Genomic DNA, 11,510 nt, shown 5'->3' on the forward strand with positions numbered 1-11,510 from the left:
GAAGAAGGATTCATGTTGAATGTTGAAACTGGTATGATTGTCCAAATCGCAAACTTGGTGTGTGTGTGTGTTTTGAGTTTTTTTTTTTTTTTTTTTTTTTTATATAAATGTTGGGAGCCTTGCTTTAGTGCAATATCATTGATGTTAATTTCCTGCTCTGTAGCGGGTCACACTCTGGAATTGTTGGAGCCGTTGGTCAAGTTCCAGGTTGGCCTGAAGAAGCTCAATCTACATGAGGAGGAACACGTCCTGCTCATGGCCATCTGCCTGCTCTCCCCAGGTAATTTTTGCTCAGCCTCCTTTGTGTTCATGGCATTTTAATATTATGCAAACCTTTGTGAATCACGACAGCCCAAAACATGACCTTGTTGAAGGCAACATATTCCCACTCTGCTTTCACCACAGATGGGCTCTTTTACAACGATGATTTGTGTGGTTGTCACAAGGTTCTGCTATGATGGCTGCAGTTTGAAAAGTATTTTCCCAAAAGCTTCTCTATGTGGACCATAAAAAAATAAATATATTCGTTAAGATGCACAAAATCAAAGACTTGCTTGTGCACAATACAACCGTTTGTGTATTAATCCAGTGGTCCCCAACCACCAGGCCGCGGGCCATTTGGTAACGGGCCGCAGGACTGAAAATGCAATTTAACAGTTTGATGGTGCATGTAGTGCATTATTTAGTTATGGGCTCAGTTATTACATTTTGCAAATATTTTTATACCATGCCAATAATGTAATAATCATCTAATTACGTATTAAGTTATTACGTTATTGGGGAAAAACGTTATGTTTAGTTATTATGTTATTCAACATATTCAGGACTTTTGTTACGTTATTGGCCAGTCATTACGTCATGTGCCTGTTACATTTTAAAAGGACAAATTTCTTATGTTATGGGCTTCTACAGCGCTGTTGATACATTCTCAACTGGTTTGGTTCGCTATAGGTAGTGGAGCCGAATCATACATACAAGCTCAAGTCCCCTGATTTCTGAGGGGTTCCTAAATGTCATAGACGAAGTGCATTTGAATCTTGAGTTTGTGAGAATGGTAAAGAGATGGCCTTTATGACAATATGTGCATGTTTGGTGACCTGCTTTTCAACTCATAGGTTTTGAAAGACATAACTGCTCTGACAGATGTATTGTATTCATTCTGCACCTCCTATACTTTGTCCTACTTCACATCTGCTCCTCGTCCACCTTTCCATTCCTCCTCCCTCGTGGCAGATCGTCCCGGTGTGCAGGACCACGGCCGCATCGAGCAGCTCCAGGACCACATGTCGGAGACACTTCAGGCCTACATCCGAGTCAACCACCCCGGCGGACGCCTTCTCTACGCCAAGATGATCCAGAAGCTGGCCGACCTGCGCAGCCTGAACGAGGAGCACTCCAAGCAGTACCGTTCGCTCTCTTTCCAGCCCGAGCACAGCATGCAGCTCACCCCTCTGGTGCTGGAGGTTTTTGGCGGTGAGGTGTCATAGTAGACACACATACACACAGTTATCGCCTTCATCCCACCAACCCCCATCACCACCACCGCTGGAAAACCGCTGCTTTTGAAGGCTAATAACACGAGCAAATTCATCCTCATGTGCCACACTCCTCATCTAGAACCCAGCTGCCAAGACTCCTGGATGCATGAAACTCAGAATTCAAGGATGCTGTGGATACCTGCGCCACTCGGATAACCAGGTTATTCCAAACCCAATTCCAATGACGTTGTGTTAAACATAAACAGAATACAATGAGTGCAAATCATGTTCAACCTATATTTAATTGAATGCGCTACAAAGACAACATATTTAATGTTCAAACTGATAAACTTTATTGTTTTTAGCAAATAATCATTAACTTATAATTTTATGGCTGTAACACGTTCCAAAAAAGCTGGGACAGCGTCATGTTTATCACGGTGTCACATCACCTTTTCTTTTAACAACATTCAATAAACATTTGGGAACGGAGGACACTAATTGTTGAAGCTTTGTATGTGGAATTCTTTCCCATTCTTGCTCGATGTACGGCTTCAGCTGTTCAACAGTCCGGGGTCTCCGTTGTCATATTTTTTTCGCTTCATAATAATGCACCACAAATGTTCAATGAGAGAGAGGTCTGGACTGCAGGCAGGCTAGCCTAGTACCCACACTCTTTTACTACGAAGCCACGCTGTTGTAACACATGCAGAATGTGGTTTGGCATTGTCTTGCTGAAATAAGCAGGGGCGTCCGTGAAAAAGAGGTTACTTGGATGGCAGCATATGTTTCTCTAAAACCTGTATGTACCTTTCAGCATTAATGGTGCCTTCACAGATGTGTAAGTTACCCATGCCATTGGCACTAACACAGCCCCATACCATCACAGATGCTGGCTTTTGAACTCTGCGTCCATAGCAGTCCGGATGGTTCTTTTCCTCTTTAGCCTGGAGGACACGACGTCCACAATTTCCCAAAACAATTTGAAATGTGGACTATCAGACCACAGAACTCTTTTCCACTTTGCATCAGTCCATTTTAGATGAGCTCGGGCCCAGAGAAGCCGGCAGCGTTTCTGGGTGTTGTTGATAAATGGCTTTTGCTTTGCATAGTAGAGTTTCAAGTTGCACTTATGGATGTGGCGCCGAACTGTATTGACTATCATTGGTTTTTTGAAGTGTTGCTGAGCCCATGTGGTGATATCCTTTACACATTGATGTCGGTTTTTGATGCAGTGCCGCCTGAGGGGTCGAAGGTCACCGGCATTCAATGTTGGTTTTCGGCCTTGCCGCTTACATGCAGTGATTTCTCCAGCTTCTCTGAACCTTTTGATGATATTATGGACCGTCGATGATGAAATCCCTAAATTCCTTGCAATTGTACGTTGAGGAACATTGTCTTTAAACTGTTCGACTATTTTCTCACGCACTTGTTCACTAAGAGGTGAACCTCGCCCCATCTTTGCTTGTGAATGACTGAGCAATTCAGGGAAGCACCTTTTATACCCAATTATGGCACCCACCTGTTCCCAATGAGCCTGTTCACCTGTGGGATGTTCCAAACAGGTGTTTGATGAGCATTCCTCAACTTTCTCAGTCTTTTTTGCTACCTGTACCAGCTTTTTTGGAACGTGTTGCAGCCATAAAATTCTAAGTGAATGATTATTTGCTAAAACAATCAAGTTTATCAGTTTGAACATGAAATATCTTGTCTTTGTAGTGTATTCAATTAAATATAGGTTGAACATGATTCGCAAATCATTGTATTCAGTTTTTATTTATGTTTAACACAACGTCCCAACTTAATTGGAATTGGGGTTGTACATCTTGACATCTTCTGAACACCCCTAAACGCTACAGTTTCCCATAACATTTGTCAACTGAATGCGCTGGATGGAGGGATTCGACTGCCAACCCTTGTCTCCATCATCCTCATCATGGTACTCGCGGTTCACATGCCCAATTGGAGAGGAATACACAGCTTTGCTCCGCAGATGGCACAAGCTAAGACACCCAAACAACGGCAATCTTAGAGGAGGAATACTTGCTGGTTACAAACAAGCTCTGTGTATCTGTGCTCGGATGAAGAAGGAAAAGCCTGTCAGGATTGATGGGGATGGGAAAAAAAAGAATGGCAACCTAGAGAGACCCACTACAGTTGGAATTCCAGTCAAAAGGAAATTTTGCAGGAATGTATGTATAAAGCTATATAAATAAAATGTATAAGCTCAACTAGATCGATACAGTATACGCAAATATATATATTTAAGACAGATGGGTGCTTCAGAGGAAGCACATTGGTTATGTGTCATGTATAGCGGGGTTTCCCAAACTTTCTCAACTTACATTGACTTAAACTGTACATAAACTAATGATATTGAACTCAGAAGACACACTTATTACAACAAACCTAAAGAGAGCGTTTACCTATTTGACGATCAATAACAAACAGTTCTACTCAGACAATCGTCCACCCTCAGTTTGGGAAAGCCTGCTGTATAGGATTTGAAGGCCCCCTCTCAGTGTGTGTGTGCGTGTGTGTGTGTGTGTGTGTGTGTGTGTGTGAGAGAGAGATATGAGTCCTCGTTGACCAGACGAATGCACTGTGAGAGGAGTCCTATGTTGTTTGTGCAGTATAACAAAATATTGGTGGACCACAGAGGGGTTGAGTTCAGGCCCTGGCTGAGGCCTCGGAATCTCCCGTTTTTCTTTGTTTGTTTTTTGGACCTGTGAAGTTTCTAGACTGACAAAGATGACGTTATGTTGCGGTGGATAGCCGCTATCCGCCGTATTTGAGTTGGGCTGCTAAGACCTGTTACCTCAGGGAAAAGTTCTGTGCGTACGTGGTGTTGATAACGTGTGTCAGGCGTAAGCTCACAATCAGAAGATAACCTTTTCGAAGCTCTCTGCATCACTGTGATTTCTAATCGTACCAGATAACAGTTAATGTAAGCTGCAACTCATAATTATAACCGCATTGCCCCATTCCTAATTAATTGGATCAATGAAACCGAGGTCAAAGCTAGAGTACATTTCCAGCCGTCTGTCCATTGGAGGGTGGAGACTTTGGACCCACAGCTAAGGTTATCATCAATTGATTCAGGATGAAACCTGAAGGTAGCGATACAGAAAATGAAGACATGCTAGGTTCTAATGTGATGATGCTTTCAACAGCGTGGCGAGTGATTAAAAAGGAGCGTTTAACCATCACTACATATGTCGCTTGTCAGCCCCTCAGCAGGCCTAGAGCTCCCCCTTGTGGACATATTTTGTAAATACCACTTGCTCTGTCTGGTCTGTACATATTTAGAATTTAATGTAGCCAAAATACTAAGAGAATTCAATATGCTCTGGAGTTACAGGCACTATATGCAATGAGTAGTTATGGACCCTTGTGCTGTATTATTCAATTTGATGGATGGAGTTGACGCTTCCGGTGAACACGTTTGACTTGTCGGAGTAAGCAAAACACATTTCAAATGTGGTGTTATTGGTTTTTTTATATTTTGGACCGTTCTAAAACCAAACCGTTGCAAACTATTAGCATTGGCGGAATGTTTCAAACTCTCGTCACTTAACATTCCTATGCATGAAAGAAACGTACAAGTCGGTGTGGCCGCCACACGGCGTCCCCTCCGTCCATCCCAAGCTTGTGGGTGTCAGTATTTTCATTCTCTCTCAGAAGTCAATTGATAAGCTTTTGGCAGTGTTAAAGTACTATTACGATTTGGGTGAAAGTTCTTTCTCTGTTGCGCTAATCCACATTCTGTAGCTTGAGCTTGTCTTGCTGCCTGAGGACTTTTGGGTTCATGGATTAGTGATGAGCAAGGAGGACTCCTTCCTGGAACCTCGTCCATGCGCCCTTGGTTTTAACTGAGCAACAGCAGTCCTCACTTTTAGGGCAGGGAAACAACACAATTCTCCCGCTTTTCTACCGGAATACGTACAAGACTGAACGCCATATCGACAACCTTAAGGGAAGGAGGGAATTCTTGCCCCAATGGCATGATGGTCAACTCACACTGACACGAACATTAGCCAGTGGCCACCAGCATGGGCGTGCCTCATCAACCAACAACCACCATACCGCCTCATCTTCCGCAGGAGCCAGTATTACTGCAGTCGATGACTCATCACAGCTTTAACCCAGCAGCCGTCTCGGCTCTGCTGCTTCGATGCACCAAGGGCTGATGGGAACATCTGCCGTGGACTGTCGCTTAACTGTGAAAACAAAAAATGTCCACATGCCCTTTTATCCCACCCCGCTCTACCTTTACTTGGACCTCCACGAGACTTTGTACAGAAAATTTGGAAGGAGGATTTCCTCAGGCCGGCGGGCTATGCAGTGACTGATGACGACTTGTCGCCTTGTGAACCCAAAGTGTGACGATACCCTGCTCACTTCTCTGCCTCACTTTGCAGCTCTAAGAATTTACATTCTCGGAAAAAAAAGGAAACAAATGTTTGTTTTCGTGTTTAAAAAAAAAAAAAAAAAAAAAAAAAACAGGACTTGGATAGCAACATTAACATCACCTGTTTGAAAAAGGAATGCATATCGGAGGAGGGAGACTGCTCAACTTTAAGATGTTCGGAGAATGAAACCAACTTTTTCCGCGTTTGCCAACTAGTTGAATTCAAACTGTCGAGCCTCCCGCCCGCTCCAATCAGGTTAGCAACTCCGCCTCAGTAGCCTTACTTGGAGTGCTTTCACATTTAACTTTCTTTGGTCCCTTTGAGTTGATTTAAAAAAAAAAAATATATATATATATATATATATATATATATATATATATATTTGTTTTAACCATTTCTAGACACAAATCTTGGAGAAAAAAAAAAAAAAAAAACCCCACTCTCAACACACCTCACACCGAAGGGTAACCGCTCAGGATAGTCTTTCAGAGACATCCGCGAATTTGGCCTTTGCTGAGGGAGGAAAAATGCTCAAAATGGACTAGATTGTCAGCATGTGTCTACCCCACTTGAGAAAATGTCAACTTTCTCATAACATTGTTGCATTTATCTTGTAATTTCATTTGACTTATGTTGTGGCCCTAATTCAACTCCATGACGTTCTGTTTTATTTAACTTTTTAAAAAATGCTATTCGGCTTTGGGCCAGTGACCTGTGCCAAATTCTCGTGTTCTGTAGTCTGCAAAACTGCACCGCGTTTACAAACAGATCAACTGATAGGGATCAGAGAAAGCAAACTACAGGTGTGAAAGCACAACTTCCAGAAACCTCTCTCACTATACACCATCGAAACAGATACCTCAATCATCTACGGAATAACTTTTCATGTCAATAGTCTTGAAGGGAACCAAACATGAACTCATCGCGCGCACGTCCACGCTCTTATCGGAGCGTCGTTGCGTAGAAGACGGCCGCGGAGTACAGTCCCGTTGCCAGTCGACAGGTCAGAGTGTGTGAGTGGATCCCAATGTTTTAGACGTTTTTCCTTACTCTCATTTTCTGGCTTTGTTCTCATTTCTGGAGCAGCACTCTTTTTTTTTTTTTTTTTTTCCCTTTTTTTTTTTTTGTCCAGTGTCTGCAGCTCCGCTTCAGCGCTGCATTAACCGAACATACTACCTCTCCCTTCAGCACATAAATTCAGTCTACAGTATCTTATATATGTTTTTGTGTCGCAACAACAGGATTGTGTTTGATCCCTTTTTAATTTAACACTAACTGAAAGGATATGTTTATGTCGTGTACAGTCATCATTGTCCCGTTTTGATCTCTTCAAATGCAGGATGATTTTTACCTCAACATTGCACAGAATAAGCTTACAAATGTAAAGTCAGTCATTCGTCACCTCAGAATTCAAAGCAGTGTGTGTGTGTGTGTGTGTGTACCTCCTAGTGGTAATGAAGAGCCTCCTATTGTCAACTTGTCAGGAAGAAATGCAGTAGTTAAAAACATGTTTGTAGAGGCTTCTGATTTCACAACTAGTTGTTCATCAATTTGTTGCGTGTATCTAATTCTATGAGTTGATAATTCCTCCATACGGGTTGACAGTAATAACGGCCCATAACTACAATGTGGCCCGTGACAAAAATTACTTGAGTAAAACGAAAATAAACCTGATAAAGTAAAACCAGCATCAAATTGGAATGGAAAAATTACGAGATATTTTTAATTAATTATGCTAGTTCAGTGCAACCGACAGCAGTTCTAAAAATTCAAATGCTCATTTTGGCCCCCCAAGTGTGAACAGCTTGTCGAAAGAGGATGTTTGAAATCAATTTACTGAGTTCATACTGACGCTGTCGCAGGAAGGCCACACACAAAAAAAAAAAAAAAATCACAAGAATAAACTTGTAGTAGTACGAGAATAGTCATACTGTTAATAAAGTATTAATATTTAATGTATTTTCACAATAACAAAAAAGTTGTAATGTTGTCCGAATATGAGTATTTTTTAAATAGTCCTAATATAATGAATGAATGGTGAAAGAAGTTGTCATTTCTTAAGAATAAAAATAGGTTACGAGGAAAAAGTACAATGGGAGGAAAAAGTAGGCGAACCCTTGAGAATTTCTGCATAAATTGGTTCTGAAATGTAGTCTGGTCTTCATCTCAATCACAAGAATAAACAGTCCGCTTAAATTCATACCATACAAGCATTATATGTTATATGTAAACATTCACAGGAGAGGGAGGAAAAAGGAGGCTACAGATGCTCTTAAGGTGTGAGACAAGATTGGAGGTGTGGCTTAAAGCTGCTCTGGCCTCTACAAAACACGCCGTTAAGCACTGTTACTTCTCATCCAATTCTTCTTATGGTTTATCTGATCAGACTACATTTTATGCAGAGGTTTAAGAAATGGCAAAGGGTTCACATATGTTTTCCTCCCACTATATGACATTTGTCATTTTTAGTCAGAAAGTCATTTGATCCATTTCTGTTAGGCTAGTCGTAGCTGGAACGCTATCGACGTGAAGTTCTATATAGCATAGGAACATATTCTATACATGTAGGTAGAACATGATTCATTCTCATTTTTTGGGGTTTTCTTTTTCTGTTGAGAGAACTTAATTCTGACTTATTTCCTGTCGTGTTTCTTTTCTTTTCTTCTTCTTCTTATTGTTTGTCTTTTCAGCGCGGTCCTAATATAGACTCGTTAAGAAGGACCCGGAGGCTGGCTCAGCGAAAGGTTTCATCATCGAACCCAAACTGAGCTTGCGTCTCTTTGTCCGCTTTGCTCCCGTATCGCTCTTCTCCTTCAAACCTTTCATTCAGGTTGTGACATTGGGATCCCATTTTTAGATCACATGCATAGAACTCGCGTTGTTGTTTTTTTTTTTTTTTTTTTTTTTTTTTTTCCATTGAGTTCCCGCCCCTCCCAAGCTGTCACACAGCAGCTCGAACATGACCTCAGCAAACTGCCTTCTTTTCTTCTTCTTCAAAAAAAAAAAAAAAAAAAATCACTTGACTTGTTTGCTGGTGGCTCTTTTTCTCAGCTTGCAAAAATCCTTCACAGATGTACTGTGAATGACACTCTCACTCACTCACTCACTCACTCACTCACTCACTCACACGCCCACAGCCTTCTGGCCTCCTGGTGGAGAACTTCACAAAATAATCCAAAAGTGTTAACGGATTTCTAGTGGTTCGTCCTCCCTCCTAGATATGTTTCACCCAGTAGAAGAAACTGTAGTTCACCACTATGTTTCAATGTCAACACAAAAATATTGAGTTGTGTTTAATGTAATACAATAGCGTGGTACAGGTTGGCATGGAAAACATGATGTAAATGTTCCATTATTTGGCTTTTTTTTTGTTTTTGTTTTGGGAATGTCAGCATATTAAAGGGCAGTTTGCAGTGTTTAAACTGCTAGCGAGATTTGAATGTAGCCTCACGTCTCTAATCCCCGCCCCTGAGCAAAGCCACACCCCCTTCATTTATGTCAACAAGCCAGATTCTCAAATATGGCCTTTGCTTATTGCATGCAATTATGAAAGTGCGTGGAGTCGTAATGAATAGTCTCAAGAGGAACGCATGTCCAGGTTCAACAAAATAGTAGGGCTAGCAGTAACAAGCTAGCATTAGCACTGTAAACAAGCCTTCGTTAGCCGCGGCTGCTACGTTTGCTGCATGACTTACTTGCAATCGTGTTACTATAACACTAAAAGGTTACCGGTTTAAGATTTTAAATTTACTTGTCAAGCAGAAATGTTGCAAATTCTGCATCATTTCTGAATCTTCAGCTGCCTGACATCCGTTTGCTTTGCCTCTGTTTGCTAGTGTAATGCCCAGTCGTTTGCAAATGAGGGATGGACATTTTTTTTTTTTTTTACATTTTCTGGAGGTGGATATTCCGCCATAGTTTGAGCAAATCTCCTGAAGCCAAGGTAACAGGTCAACGCGACGCAAATAATTGAGTCATGCACTCCTTCTAGCTTTGATCGGTTGTTGTTTTTTCTCGGGCACGGTGCTTTTTGCTTTTGTTTTTTGTTTTTTCTTTTAATCGAGTTTGCGTACAAGCTGGGGCTAGAGAGGGATGATTTGTTTTCACAGATTGTTTTTTTTTTCTTTCATATACTACTACTGTCAGGTCTTACTGAATGTTTTAACAAAATTGACTTTTTTTTTTTTAAATTATTGTAAACTTCCCTTTCAAGCAAAGTCACTGCTGAAAAATGTAAATGTTTTGTCAGCCTGGTCCACACTGTTGTGTTTTATTCAGATAAAGTTCCTGTGAGGAGAGTGGCTGAATTGTGAAGTATGGTTGTGTTTCTGCGCTACCTCTTTCCAATGTAATGTGCTTGCTTGTTCGCTCGCTAGCTTGCGCATCCACACGCTCGCGCACCTGTCCAAGCGACACCCACGGGGCAAATGCAGACTCCCAGACAGACGCTGCACACATCACAGTGCACTTGTTTCTCCCTCACCAGCAGTCTTTTGCCAATGATGCACTTGTATATTGTGCTTTTTTTTTTTTTTTTTTTTTTTTTTTTAATGTCTATATGAATGCGCCATGTGCATTTTTCAAGTCCAAATCTTTCAACCGATGCACATAATTGCTCAGCTCAGTTGTACCTTGGTGTGCCTACAACCCACAGCCTTATTTGGGGACAATATCAGGGCTTTTCACGCACGACGATCTTTCTTTGTAGTGCTGATGATGATGCTGTCGTAGCGCTTCATAGCTACACTTTTGTTCGGGGAGGGGTTGTTTCACCAATTTACGTAGTTGTCGTTTTCAACAGTATCCTGCTCATGGGAATCTTATTTATCATACAGCCTAAATCAGTTTTATGAAAATCGAGACATCTCTCTTGATTTGTATATTTTTCTCAATTTCACTTCATGACAAAACAAAAACAAAAATGTCCAAGTTTATGTAATAAGCTCAGCAGACTGTGATCTTTCATCGTTTTAATATACAAGCGGTACAGTTGTAATGGAGTCGCCTCCCAAGAGAAGTACCACCATGCAGTAAAACCTGCCAGACCTCATTGCGTTGTCTTTTTTTTTTTCTTCCTGTTTCATCATTACACAGTTGCCATGCCATCATTGTAGATGGCTCCATGACTACAAAGCCCTCTGTGTTAGCAAGTAATTTTATACATACAGGAACTCAACTGCTCTGGCCATGTCGCTGTGTTTCCTTTTCTTCTTCTTTTTTTTTTTTTTGTGTGCTGTTCTCCCTGCATTTGATCCATTGTACTTCGATTACATGCATTGTATCTAGTTAAAAAAACAACAACAACAACAACTGATTATGCTTGGAGCAAATCACAAATAAAGCAGCTGTACATAATGATGCAAAACTACCAATTGTGTTTGGGGCTTTCTTTAAGTTGGCGCTTAACTAAACTAAACTTGATTCAGTTACAATGTTGATTAAGGCAGTGAAAGAAAATGGACCGTCTTAAAAACAACTACGCCTACTAGTTATAATAAAGCTAAAACTTAAATGCTCGTATTTTTTGCTACAGTCCGGTTTCCCACCCGTGTTCTAAAATGATACAGGGAAAATAATGATATACTTTCTCTAAACTCCGCCATGTATCTAATGCCAGAAT

At 41.1% G+C, this 11,510-nt stretch overlaps 1 protein-coding gene across 4 annotated transcripts in view; it reads left to right on the plus strand.

Annotated features, from left to right (window-relative positions):
• Positions 1-11,258, plus strand: part of LOC133475409 (vitamin D3 receptor A) — a 76,004-nt gene extending 64,746 nt beyond the window's left edge. For all 4 annotated transcript variants that reach the window (XM_061768212.1, XM_061768221.1, XM_061768230.1 and 1 more), the window contains 2 exons: positions 164-280; positions 1,234-11,258. In XM_061768212.1, the coding sequence (XP_061624196.1) occupies positions 164-280; positions 1,234-1,487 (371 nt within the window). In that variant the 3' untranslated portion in view covers positions 1,488-11,258. The remainder of the gene's footprint in view (positions 1-163; positions 281-1,233) is intronic.
• The last annotated feature ends 252 nt before the right edge of the window (positions 11,259-11,510 follow it).

The sequence above is a fragment of the Phyllopteryx taeniolatus genome, chromosome 1 (genome assembly GCF_024500385.1).
Source record: "Phyllopteryx taeniolatus isolate TA_2022b chromosome 1, UOR_Ptae_1.2, whole genome shotgun sequence".
Lineage (NCBI taxonomy): Eukaryota > Metazoa > Chordata > Actinopteri > Syngnathiformes > Syngnathidae > Phyllopteryx > Phyllopteryx taeniolatus.